The 14,180-nt window shown below is 48.7% G+C and overlaps 1 protein-coding gene across 1 annotated transcript; it reads right to left on the bottom strand.

Annotated features, from left to right (window-relative positions):
* Window positions 1–2,318: 2,318 nt before the first annotated feature.
* LOC135806165 (ras-related protein Rab-1B-like) lies at window positions 2,319–12,616 on the bottom strand. Its single transcript, XM_065320319.1, has 4 exons — window positions 12,167–12,616; window positions 11,437–11,594; window positions 11,180–11,252; window positions 2,319–3,529 (listed from the first exon to the last, which is right to left on the bottom strand). The coding sequence occupies exons 1-4, from the start codon at window positions 12,344–12,346 to the stop codon at window positions 3,308–3,310; spliced, it is 633 nt and encodes a 210-aa protein (XP_065176391.1). The 5' UTR covers window positions 12,347–12,616; the 3' UTR covers window positions 2,319–3,307.
* Window positions 12,617–14,180: the final 1,564 nt, after the last annotated feature.

The following is a 14,180-nucleotide window of genomic DNA, read 5'->3' as shown; positions in this document are numbered from 1 at the left end:
TGGTACGAAAATTGATCTGTGGGTTCGTCCGGGTCAGCCATGGTTTGCCGAGGATCACGTCATACCGCGTCATAGGGAATACTAGGAACTGTTGGTGCTCGCTAAAGTCGCCGACTACGGTCTTCAAGCTGTCCGTTTTCGTAATAGGCTGTGAGCGGACCGATCCATCAGCAAGTGTGACGTTCAGGACGTCGCTACCGGTTGTTGTGGAGATGTTGTGCTTCTTGACAAGGTCAGTTGAAATGAAGTCGTGGGTTGACCCAGAATCCAGTAGCATGGTAACGCGACGTCCATTTATCTTGCCCTGGACGCGCATTAGGTCGTGTTCGTTGTCGGCGGAAATGCTCCCTGTGCTGGCGGTTACTTCATTAGGCCGGCCAACAGTATCAGGTGACGAATGCTTGACAGGCGAGGCTTGAATTTCGGTCTCCTCGAGGCGTGGTTCCTCATTTGCTAAGGGGCTGAATTTGTTCTGAACTTTGATTCGTGGCCTATTCCTGGGTGCTCTCGTGTTCGCCAGTAGTCGCACTCCCTTCCTTACTGGCGTCCATCGTTTAAAGAAGGCTTGCTTGTGGCGTTCCTCCCTCCTTCTGGACAGAATCTGGCAATATGGCCGGGTTTCCTGCAGGTGAAACACAGCCTTGAACGACCCTCTGGCTCCCTGGTTTCTCTCCCACCGGATGGTGTTGGTTGGCTTGACCAGGGTCCAGGCTGGCGCCTCTGATGCCCTGGTGCGCGCACTGCCTTGGCGTAGCTTGCTTGGGCTAGCCGCATCGACTGGTCTGCTGAGACTGCAGCTCGTATGGCTTGGGCCAAATGTTGCGGATGCTCCCTAAGTACCTCACCGCTTAGGCCCTGAGCCAGCCCACGCGTGAACAAGATAGCTCTGGAGTGGTCATCAAGCTCGGGAACTTGTAAGCTAAGCCGCGAAAATTTGTTGATGTATTCGTCAAGAGTCTCATCTTGGTGAAGAGCGAATAAGTCGATGCGCGCCTGTTCCCTGTCATAAACCGGGCCGTACACTTCTCCCAGCTTGCTCTTCAGGTCTGGCCAGTCGGAAAACAGCGTGTTTGCCTCCTGAGAGGCGATAAACCAAAGACGAGCGTTGCCCTCCAGAAAACTCGCCGCGTAGCTCAAGCGCTCCTCCGCGTTGTCCAGCTGCAGGGACTTCATGGCGAGTTCGATGGCGAAGGCCCACTCCTTGAACTCTCTTGTATCTCCACGAAACACAGGCGGAGACTTAACATGGCGCATGCGTGGCCTCTCTCCGCTGGGAGCTTGAGCACGTCTTGGCGTTTGATCTGATCCATCGCACTGACCGAGTGCGATAAGGTGATTCAGACGCTTCTGAATCTCGAATATACCGTAGGCGACTAATGCGGCCACTGCGCATAGCCCGAACATGACGAAAAGAAAAACCATCCTCTTGCTACCAGTGTAACAGTCCAACTAACTTCAGTAGTCATTCTTGGAATAAGCAATGATCCTTGCCATAATGCATTCTTATATACATGAACAAGCAATGATGGACATAACACCTAACAGCAGCAGCGTGATAATAGCAGGTGATAAGTGTATCCTATTCCTAGTGTTAGTAGTAACAGTGAATCTGTTACATGAGTAGTACTAGTAGACTGTCAGTTTTGTGCCCTATTATCGCACTTTCTGACCGTTTATCATCTTGTTACAGTCGTGGATAGTTGCTGCATAACTCGTTCTCATGTGTTTCTTCTCTTTTTTATAAGGGTGCAAACGTATAATGCGTTCTACATGGTAGGTCTTCCATTGAAACTCAATTGCCAAACGCTATCCTGACATAGCTTGGTCAGCTTCTATGCAAGGGGGATAATAACCTCTTCTAAAATAGTTAGTGCATGGTAGGTCGGGCCTACTGGCTTGTTTGCACCCTTCAGGTTAGCCCTTGGGCTAACCTGTCGGTCACTAACAAGCCACAAGGCCCTCCCTGCCATGCACTAACCTATAATTAAATATCCAGTCTTACAGTACATGTTGCGGAAGCATTTCGAACCGGCTACACTGGACATGGTTAGCATTTTACCGTTTACGCTAAATCCAACGGTACTCGTACCCAGCACCCAAAATGCTGTCGGTTTGGTTTTGTTTTGACGATGGAAAGCTCAGTTTACCGGGAGAACGAGACGTTAAGATTCCAACTAGGTGATGTCACAAGCCGATTGTTGTGTCAGAAATGGAAATGCTAATCATGTCTTGTATTAACCAGAAGAAGAAAAAACCGGAACAGGCCGACAGTCGAAGTTAGGGTGAACGGTAAAATGCTAACTATCCCAACAGTAGGCTGAGCAGCTTGTAGCAATTTCTATTGCTAGATATTCACAAGCATACTAGTACTACGGGGAAAGCAATTTTTGAAGACCTTGCACTATATCATACCAGTCGGTTGACCTTGGATATTCATTCCTGTAGTTGGATGTCCATACAGACAAGATTATAAAGCAGGTGTAAAGGGATAAGAATTAAAAAATAAAAGAAGAAGAAGATGAATATCAATAAACTGTTGAACGGTACCTTTCGGCTGTTGAAGAAGATGAGATATAAGAATATACTTTATATTAGATAAACCTTGTTTCGTTGAAACAATCATGTTGTTGGTTGACAGCCTGAAACAAGGTGGAGGACCACTGTGTTCGGAAACAGTGATCTTACAACAACCATCCACGGTTGGTAGAGCCCTGGTCTTGCGACTCCCCCCACCTGAACCGTATGGGTCAGCTCTGAGTATCAAGAAGACATCCAGGAGCGAACAAAGAATACACGGCTGACGGTACAACAACAAGAAGACTAAGGCAACTCCCTAGAATACAGAGGGTCAGAATCGGGGCTAGCACCCATCCGGTTCAGATAGTCGCAAGGGGCTCTACCAACCGTGGATGGTTGTACAAGTAGTAAGGTTGCTGTTTCCGAACACAGTGGTCCTCCACCTTGTGACATGCTGTCAACCAACAACAAGAATATACTTGTACAAATGTGTCTTGTAAGGTTTTTTAGTGCTCCCAGTCCTCAAGTCAATGTGTGCAGTAGTACTTCAAAGGTAGGTTTATAGAATATAGATGGAGTAGGGTGAAAATCAAGATTCAAGATAACATACTGTGGTGTGGCTCAACGCGTTGAGACTCATCCATATGTATGATGGGTGTGATAAGTTTTAATTCAGAACGGTCAGAATAAGTATAGAAGTTTTTAACGTCAAGAGTAATTAAACCATAGAACACAGGTTATCATACATAACCATATCGTGGTTATCAGCTGGCACGGATAGGTGCAAAATTCAGTACCCACAACAATATCCACGTGATGCTGGCTCATGAGGTGCCTGCCGCTGCAAATAGAGAGAACTGCCGGCAATGGTGTCAAGTGACACAGCCTCGTTGGCAGCCTGAACCCTCCGCACCAGAACCTCGCTTGAAATGTGCCTGAACACATCCTCGACGCCATTGCCGGAGACACAGCTTGTTCGGATCAGGCACACATTACGTCGGTCACATTCTTCCTGCATGATACAGTGTAACGAGTCATAAGAAGAGCCCAGACGACTTACTAGTACTTCAGTAAACATAACGGGCAGAACATTGTCGAGGTTTTATAATAATTATATTATGTCACTGTCAGACAGGAATATTACTAATACCGCCGAAGTCGCTACTTCTAAGCTAGGAATATATATATCTATATCTAGTGAGAGGAACGACATGATGCAGTGAAGTATATATGTAGGACTCAGTATAGAGTCCATGCACTATATGATGTCCAGCACCCTATATAGAGTCCATTGGTCCAAAATCCACTATACAGAGTCCAGGAGTCCACTCAGTTTTGATCAGCTTCATCCTGCCGCGCAATCCCCTATAAGGAGTACACTTTTTCTACAAGTCCCCTATTCACGGTCCAGGAGTCCAGTTTATCCAGTCACGCCGTCCTGTGTGTTGTGTCCGAAATTGAAGAGAACAAACACCTTTTCAGTTTTGCTTGCCTCGTGGCAGCGCATTCCTTTCTTCACTTCAGCCATGGCTGCCAGTTCTGCTGTGCAGTTGCTGACAGTAATCTGTCTCGAGGTAACCAAGGAGGATAAGGAGACGTTCAAAATCAAATCTGGACACGTGTCTTGTGGTTCTCTGAAGACGTTTCATCAGTGCGCGGGATGAAAGCAGAAATTGCAGAACGAGAAAAGTTCAGCACAGTTCAAATCTGACGAGTCAGGTACACTGACACTCTCTTTCGTTCGACGCCACAAGGATCCCCTGTTTGGCTGGCCATTGCTGCCAGTAAGGCGTTTGAACGGTTTCATCAGAGCGAGGGATGAAAGCAGAAAGCGGAGAACGAGAAAAGTTCAGCACAGTTCCAATCTGACGAGTCAGATACACTGACACTCTCTTTCGTTCGACGCCACAAGGATACCCTGTTTGACTGGACAAGAGCTGCCTGTACCACCGTGTCAAAAGGCTGTCCAACTACATGGCAGGACGATGACTGAGGTAAGGAAGCTTTTACTCGTTTCGATTGGTTTGCTGTTCTGTCGTTATGCTTGAATTTTTTTCCATTTTCAAGGATCGTATCGCGTTTGTTTGATGTTGCTTGAATGAATGCCCTAAAAGTAATCAACCACTTCGTAATAGTCCTCAAGGACTGCAAGGACTTTGCATCAATTGTATACGCATACGATCGTCTAGCTATCATCAATTATTATTTTATTTCATGAGAAATGTATTTTTATCCCTGTTGTAGTGGTTCTACAAACGCACCAAAGACATCTTGTAACTAGCTTCGTTACTACAAATCACAAGTGTGTGGGAATCCAGAGAACGACAGAGAGGTCAAAGGAAAAGCCAGGCAGGCAAGTACAGCTAAAGTGCGTACGGTACAACTGGCATGTCGCACAGCGCGGCCGGATGAATGCATACATGTTACATAAAAGGATACAATGACAAACAGTGGGATGTGCATCCACTACATCTCCCCTCTGAGATTAAACAGGCTATAATAGAGAAGATGAGGAGTCCAAAGACTATTCGATAATGTAGGTATTGTTTGTAGAGCAAGTTGCAGTGAAAGAGTGATGTGCAGAGACGACGGCAGATACGTCTCGGCACGTTGCTGAATTAGCATGATTCAATGAGGCGGTTGACAGGCTGAGGAGCTCTAGCAGAGCGACGGACTGGATCAGCTGCTGTGCCACCGTACTCAACCTCGACTGTCGGCTTCTCTGCTTCTAGCAGTGGCAGTCGGATCAAGTGACGACGATTGCGGCGAACAGTAGAGTGACCAGACTCAACGAGGTAAGAACGATTGGACACTTGCTCTACTATCTTGCCCTCCCGTTCGAGATCGGTGATGAATACACGGTCATGAAGCTGTAGAGTCGCGAGAGGCTTAGCTGCATGCCGTTGGTCGTAGTGCAACTTCTGCTGTTCCTGGGACTGAGTTTCCGATTCCAGAATACTAGGGAGATCAGGCCATTTCGGTTCCAGCTGTTCAGTCGTTGCAGGTAGACCGGTACGGAGCTGGCGGCCATACAACAGCTGACATGGGGCATAGCCGTTGCTCAGCGGTGTCGTGCGGTAAGCCAAGAGTGCATCTTGCAGGCTTTCGGCCTTCCGCAGGAGATTCTTGGCGGTGCGAACTGCACGTTCCGCTTCGCCATTCGACTGAGGATACCGTGGACTGGAAGTGCGATGGGTGATGTCGTTTGCTGTGCAGAACTCAGTAAACGCTTCGCTGGCAAACTGAGGACCGTTATCTGTAACCAAGGTGGACGGGAAACCATGCTCGGCACAGATGCGGTGCAGATGCTTGATGACAGCAATCGAGGTTGTGGCAGTCAGCGGTACGACATCGAGGTAACGCGAGAGATAGTCAACAATGACGAGGTAAGTCGTGCCGTTGAATTCCATCAGATCTGCACCAACCGTGTGCCACGGCAGTGTTGGGCGTTGGACGGGTTGCAGTGGTTCGGTCGACTGGACGCGGTGTTTGGTGCACACTTCACACGTAGCGACCATCGTGTCGATTTGCCTTGACAAGCCTGGCCACCAAATGGAATGGCGGGCGCGAGACTTGCACTTCGTTGCACCTTGATGTCCCTCGTGGAGCTTCTCGAGCATCTCAGGCTGCAGAGAGGGTGGCATGACAATGCGGAAGCCATGGTACAGCACACCTTGCTCACAGGACAGTAACTGGCGTTCATGGAAGTATGGGCGCACAGTGTCGTCGACATCACGTGGGTTGCACGGCCATCCGTGTTGGACGAAGTGGAGGACTTGCTTGAGCGTCTCATCTTGTGTGGTGGCGTCAGCAATGTCACGGGCTTTACCATCCGACACGATCTCGCCGATGTAAGATGCGAGGTTGATGCTGATCTCGTCTTGGAGACTAGGCGTGTCGTCACAGGCGAGCGGAGCGCGAGACAGAGCATCGGCAACAACTAGCTCTTTGCCAGGGACATACACGGCGGCTGGATTGTACGTGAGCAGGCGCATCAGGAGGCGTTGACATCGCATCGGGACACGGTTCAAATCACGCGTATTGATCAGCGGGATGAGTGGTTTGTGATCCGTCTGGACAGTGAGGGACGAGTTGCCGTAAATGTAGCCGTGGAATCGCTCACAAGCCCAGACAACAGCCAAGCACTCCTTCTCGATCTGCGCGTACTGTTGCTCAGTAGTGGTGAGGCTGCGTGAGGCAAATGCAATGGGGCGCATTCCGTCGTCATGCTCCTGCAATAGGACAGCTCCCAAGCCGTAACTGCTGGCATCAGCGCTGATGACCGTGGGCTTGGTTGGGTCGAAGAACGTGAGGCAGGGCGCATTGGTGGCAAGCTGTTTGAGCTTGTCCAGGGCCTGTTGTTGTGTAGCAGACCACTCCCATGCGGTGTCATGCCCCAGTAGAAGACGCAGTGGAGCGCTGACTTCCGAGAGATTGGGAATGAAGCGTGACATGAACGCGAACATGCCGAGAATGCGCTTCAGTTCCGTGACGTTCTTGGGCGGCTTCAGATTAGCGACGCTGGACACTCTCGCTGGGTCAGGGTGGAGACCTTTGGCGGAGAAGATGTGACCAAGGAACTTCACTTCGGCCTGACGCTTGTGACATTTCGTCATGTTCAGCGTGACGTTGGCTTTCTGCAGGATGTCTAGTACGGCAGCTAGGTTACGGTCGTGTTCTTCTCGCGTACGGCCAGAGACAATGATATCGTCCATGTAGACGAACACGCCGGGGAGCTGGTCCAGAAGGTTGGTGAGACGCTTCTGGAAAATCTCAGGTGCTGATGTGATGCCGAATGGCAGTCGCTTGAAGTAGAACCTGCCGAACGGCGTGATGAAGGTGGTCAAACGGGCAGAGTCGGGACTGAGTGGGACTTGCCAGAATCCGTTAGCAGTGTCCAATGTCGTGAACACAGTCGCTCCGGCCAGTGAAGACAGGGCATCTTCTAACGTTGGCAGCTGAAATGTCTCCCGCTTGACAGACGCATTAAGACGCTTCAGGTCGACACAGATGCGTACCTTGCCGTTAGGTTTGAGGACGGGCACCATAGGCGAACACCAGTCTGTGGGTTCGTCGACACGCGCAATGATGTCGCCATCTTCCATGCGGTGCAGTTCTTCACGTACTTTCGAATACAGGTGATGAGGAACTCTGCGAGCTGTGAGGCAGTGATACGGTGTGGCGTCGGAAGTCAAGTGAATCTGCGCAGCAGGACCAACCATACACTGTACGAGTGGGACTGGACCTTGCACTTCAGCCAGACGCTGGACTAGACCCAGTGCTGTGCACGCAGATCGGCTGAGCAGGCTAGTGCTGGCACCATCTAGAACAAAGATGGGTATGGTAGTGGACTGGGATTGAAAGGAGCAGTGAGCCTCAAATACACCCAGGACCTGCATAGTCTGGTCATTCGCTCCTCTCAGCTGAGCACTAGTAGCAGATAAGGACGGCTTGGGCTGCAGTGTATTGTATGATTGCACGGACATGGTAGAGACATCAGCTCCAGTATCTAGCTTGAACTGGACTACACTCTTTCCGATAGCTAGATCTGCCAACCAGGGTGAATCACTTACACTTTGTGCGCACGTCGTGTGGCCAACAAATAGAGAGTCCGGAGAGTCGTTCGTGACGGCAGAGGTGGACGGTTTCGATCGGCAAACTCGCGCGAAGTGGTTGCGCTTGCCACAGGCTTTGCAGCACTGGCCTCTGGCTGGGCACTGATCGCGTTGCGAGTGGTGGCTTCCACCACAGTTCGGGCACTTCGATTCGGTCGCAGGCGGCGTTGCTGCAGATTTGTAGCTACCATGCGGTCTGCTCTTCGGCATAGATCGACCACCACGGTGCGACTGGACAGCTGAGGCTGAGGCATCATCGTCTGAAATCGAGCTGGCGGCGGCCAAGCCACTGCGCGATTGGGCTGCAACCTGTTGCTGGACAGTTTCGGCGTGCCGTGCGAACGCAACAACTTTGGCGAGAGTTTGCTCGCTCTTGTCTTTCATCTGCAGCTCCCGACTCACCCGCTTGTCCAGCATGTGGGCGACGAAGCGGTCTCTGATACGCTCATCCTTCGTGCCAGCAAACTCACAATACTCTGCGGCTTTGTACAGAGCACGGACAAACTCCTCTACGGTCTGGCCGGGTTGTTGTACAAGCTGTTCAAATTTAGCCCGTTCATGAACAACATTGGTAGAGGGGCGGAAGTACGTGTCGAAAGCACTGACGACCTCGTCATATTTCTTCTTGTCGTCCTCGGATAGTCCGAGTTGGTACTCGAACAAGGAGTCGGCGTTGGGTCCGAGAGCATACAACAAAGTGGCCACCTGAGTTTCTCCCGGGTCGGAACTCAGTTTGGTGGCGGCACGAAAACGGGTGAAACGGAGTTTCCACGCGGGCCACTGGTCCGGTGAGCTGAAGTCGAAAGGCGCTGGAGGGTTGAAACGAGCCATCACCGCTCACGAGGCCAAAGACTACAGGAAAACCAATTCTGACACCATGTAGTGGTTCTACAAACGCACCAAAGACATCTTGTAACTAGCTTCGTTACTACAAATCACAAGTGTGTGGGAATCCAGAGAACGACAGAGAGGTCAAAGGAAAAGCCAGGCAGGCAAGTACAGCTAAAGTGCGTACGGTACAACTGGCATGTCGCACAGCGCGGCCGGATGAATGCATACATGTTACATAAAAGGATACAATGACAAACAGTGGGATGTGCATCCACTACACCTGTGATAATTATGTGAACTTCACGACACTCTTCCTCTACTAGGCTCTAGTATGATGTCAAATACAATGGGATCCACAAACGCAGTGCCAGTGTACTAGTAGTAGTAGTAGTAGGAGGAGGAGGAGGATTTCTCGTATGCCGATGACAAGAAAAAGCTTCTCAAGCTAATACATGTACTCGTATTCCATGAAGTAACCGTTTTGATGTCACAAACATGACATTGTGTCAGTGAAACTGCCTCGTGACAACAAATCATTGCATTTCCATCTTGGGGAAGACTGACTGACGGCAACGCTGTACAGATTGTTCAAATCATCTCATTTCAATTTAGTTGCAGTGAAGTGAAACACTGTGTACACTACATGTATGGTGGTGTGTCTGTGCATCTTGAGTGTGCACAAAGGATCTTACTGTAAGACATGTTATTATAACGAGTCGCAAATTTAACGATTGTCCAAAAATTCATAGGTTAACGAGAAGATAATGTTAACGATCTTGCAGTATTCTGCCATATCCACACATAGCATAATATGAATCAGTACGGCCTCAACGGATCTTATTATAACGAAGAAATGTCATCCGTTAAAACGTTAGATTTGCTTCCTCGTAATATTATACATGTCTTACAGTATTCCTCGTATTGCTAATAGATTATTGTCCCCACCGTCACCTGTTCACAGGTCTTTGAGTGGATGGATTTTCATTGAGCATTACATTCGTTGAGAACTTGGTAGTTGTGTGCTTCCATGCATCATTACGGTAATACGCGTATCCTTGTGCTATCTATTTGTTGCAGGTGTGCTGATCTTCAGAAGATTGCGGAACTGAGTGCTGCTGAACATTTGCATGGCCATGAGCAATGGTGAAGCTTGCTATTGCACTCTCAGCATGTCCTAGTATTATGCTGACTACTGCACTATGTTACTCTCTTACGCTACTACACGTATGTAAACGTGCGCGCATCCGCCCACGTATGCATTCGTTTCGTATAATTATTTGATTCCAAGTTTGGACTCTGTACAGTGGATTTTGGACCAATGGACTCTATATAGGGGTTGGACATCATATAGGGGCTGGACGCTCTACTGAGTCCAACATATAGTGTGAGGAATGGCATGATGCAGTGAAGTTGATATGACGATGCAGTGTACTACGGTACATCATTACTTTGCTTCGTATGCCGATTACCCGCCAGTGTACCAGATCCTGGCTTTAGCCATTCTCGGCATAAGCAACTGTTACTACTTCAAACATCCACTGATGTCAGCCTATCGTCATGGAACACTTTCTAGTGTTCTGAATTGCCAAAAAACCCGCATGGACTACTACATTAGGCCGGTCAAATGACAACTGTTCTTTTGAATTGCTACGCACTCAAATCCTCAGTCAAAGCGCATTACTCTAGAAATTATGTTAGTTTATTGAGTCCCATAAAATTGACCTGCAGTCCATTCATTGGAAACTGGCACCCTAACTTTTTGCTGTCTCTCTCTCACATAGTTGTAGATATCGTGAAAACAACAGTACATCCTGCATTGTGTGACCCGTGCAATTACTCCTTGCCACATTTGAGGCCAGAAAAGTCCAAGAACAGGGAAATAGAAATTCAGCCAGGTTTTACAAAATTAGGACAGGTATGCCATGGCAAAATGTATGGAGAAGCAGATCCAAAACCCAGATTTTTGAGATTTAAAGTGGGTTTTTGATCCTCAATTCGGCCCAAATCCGACTTTCAAAAGCCAGCGGGCCAGTTTCCGATGAATGGACTGTAGTTTCGGATCCGGCAGTCACCCGCGACCGCTGACAAGCCACCATTTGTTGTCATAATTCAGTGTGCAATCACTCCCGCCAATCAGCAATGTCCGAAGTTCAATCGTCATATAAGTCAAAACAAGCAAATTCCCCAGCAAAGCTTGAGCTATTCACATAACTTACGCGAACTTCTTCGATATCCATCGATGACTCCAAATCGCACTTGTTCGCGACAACTACTAACGGAATATCTTCGCTGCACATAATCATCATCGGAGCAAGACACAAGTTACACTGCCGGGGTTGTACAAGATTGATCAGTTAGGACTCTGCCGCTGAATGTATACCACTGAATGCAGACCAGTCTACCTAACTTAAGACAGGCACAGCAAATCTCATATTACACAACTGTAATCTTCTAAAATGACCGGCTGGCTTACCAGACTTTTTGCACTTCAGTGCTCCAGTAGCTCCACAAGCTTCCGTAGCTCTTCGCATTGGTCCAGTCGAACACAAGCAGTGCAGCATCGCTTCTGCGGTAAAAGGTTTTTGAGATAGCCCTGAATCTTTCCTGGCCAGCAGTATCCCACAGGTTTAGCTGGTAGTGGACAAGAATCCATAGACACAGTGCACACAGAAGAATCTCACCTCACCTTAATGCTTACTACGCTGAGCCCGGTAGCACTCAGTCTGGCTGTTGCGGCCATGGCGGACCTCATTTCGGTCAAGTGTACCGAGCCATGCCGCAAAATCATGTTTCAAGTTTCTCATCACTGTAATGTTCATTTCCGGTCAAGCATCCCTTTGGCTGGAGTACCTGAAATCCCGGTGCTAGCTATGGCCCTGCTATTCGGGCAAGGCCAACAGACCTATGTATAGAAAATGAAATGGGTTGTCTTGTATCCGGGGTGCTGGGAATGCCGCCGCGGATACAGTGTGATAACACTATCCGAAATTTTTTTTGCATGAGCTAAGAAAAATATGCTCGGGGATGTTACTTTCTAATGAATGGACTGTAGTATCAGCTGCTACACAACACCAGTAGTCTCTGTTGATTTACACAATCCAAACCTCTACCAGAGACTGAGTAGCTCCAATAGTAGCAATGGGCATTGCCAAGCAGCACAAATGATTCAATAGGAAAATGCGACCGATAGCGCATCAACTAACCTTCACTAAACCTTGCTCGGTTCGCAGGTCACGCGCATAGTGCTCGCTGCCAACTGTGGTCTGCTGGTGCTCGTTATATTGTTGGTTGCAAAAACGCGTCAACAGGCTAGACTTTCCTACGTTCGAGTCACCGATAACTATGATCTTGATCTCCTCTGGTACAGGGACAAGAGAATCCATCGTGCATCTGACTCCCTGGTATGTATCATTAATTTTATGATTAGTCGGTCGTCAGCAGTCGACGTACCCAAACTGGGAAAAGCCTGACCGTTGTCTGCAACTGTCATGCAACTACTAGACTGTAACCAGTGGCACCAAGAGCAAAAGCTTGGAGCTTATACTCTTGTTGAAAGCAGCTGGAGAGTCGTCAAGCTACAAGTCACTGAGACCTACAAGGGTTTGCATCTGTGGCTCCTGCTTGAACGTCGAAACACTGCATTGGCCATTGCACTACCCACTAATGACTAATGTAGTAATGAAGACCTCACGTCGATCACACAGCAGACGCATTTACTGCTGTCACTTTCCGACCCTAAAACGCCGACATTTTGCGTAACCATGGAATCACGTGGATCAAATGCGGATCAAATCTGTGGCAAAAGAGTAAAAAATTTGAAACTACTAAAAAAAAGCTGCCATGATATCGATCACCATGGTCACTTTATTTTGAGCGTTCGTAACCATGGTGACATGCATCAAGACGAGAGAAGAGAAGAGAAGACCCTAACTAAGTGTGCGAAAGTCTACAGCTGGCAGTCTTCCTAACAGGATCCTACGAGAGACAGCAGAAGTGCTCGCCCAATCCCTCACTGCTCTCTTTAACCGCTGCACCACTTACCGATCCCAAGTTCCCAACCCCTTGAGTGGAAAGTTGCAATCGTTACCCCAATTTACAAGGGTAAGGGAAGTCGCAATGACCCTGCTAACTACCGGCCGATATCTCTGCTGAATGGTGTGGCAAAATGCTACGAAGCGTTAATCAGCCGCCAGGTGTACGCGTTTGTAGCGAAACACAAACTACTGTCGCCGAAACAGTTCGGGTTTCGCCACCACCGAAGCACGGTTGACCAACTTGTGCATATCACATCAACTGTCAGCTCTGCATTTGATAACCGGGCCCAGTGTGATGCCGTCTTTCTCGATTTCTCGAAGGCATTTGATCGTACCAGCCATCGCCTCCTAGCCTCATGTCTGTCCGGTTGGTGTGCACCTGACTCATTCGCGTGGATGATGGACTTCCTGGAAGGCCGATCGATGTCTGTGCGGGTCGGAACCTCCTTATCAACCCATATGTCGCTCACCGCTGGTGTGCCACAAGGCTCCCACCTAGGCCCTCTATTATTCAACCTTTCTATCAACTCCCTTCCCAGCATTCCCCAATCCAGCGATCTGACTCTGTTTGCGGATGATTCCAACATGGTCTGCGTTTCTCCGCCTACTGTCGTACCCGCCGCGCACACTGCCTCCCTGCAACTAGACCTTGATAGATGTGTGAACTGGTCCCATAAAGCTGAAGCAGTTTTCAATGCTAACAAATGTGTCCATGTTCCCTTTTGCAGACCTAAATCAAACCCACCTGATCCCAGGACCGTCACCATGGCCGGTACGTTACTGACCCAGCCCTCTTCCCACCGCCATCTGGGCATCATCCTCACTCCTTCACTCAATCTGTCCCCCCATATTCAACACATTACCAGCAAATTTCGAGGTCGGGTTTTTCTTTTAAACCACATGTCCAACTTCCTTCCTTTTCCTGCTGTGAATCTTTTGTATAAATGTTATGTTCGTCCCCTCCTTGAATATGCTGTTCCCGTTTGGATGTTTTCCGTTTCAGCCACCATGTCCACAACCCTTGATAAACTGCAGGCTACTGCTGCTAGAGCATACTTAAATAGTAAACTCAAGCGTCGGCCTGACTGGACGACTTCCAAAGAAGACCTCAATGTTCTGTCCTCTTGGGAATCGTTAGCATGGCGACGGCAGATTCTTGGCCTTGTCTATTTCCACCATGTAT

The sequence above is a fragment of the Sycon ciliatum genome, chromosome 1 (assembly GCF_964019385.1).
Source record: "Sycon ciliatum chromosome 1, ocSycCili1.1, whole genome shotgun sequence".
Classification (NCBI taxonomy): domain Eukaryota; kingdom Metazoa; phylum Porifera; class Calcarea; order Leucosolenida; family Sycettidae; genus Sycon; species Sycon ciliatum.
This window is presented reverse-complemented; position numbering and strand designations above follow the sequence as displayed.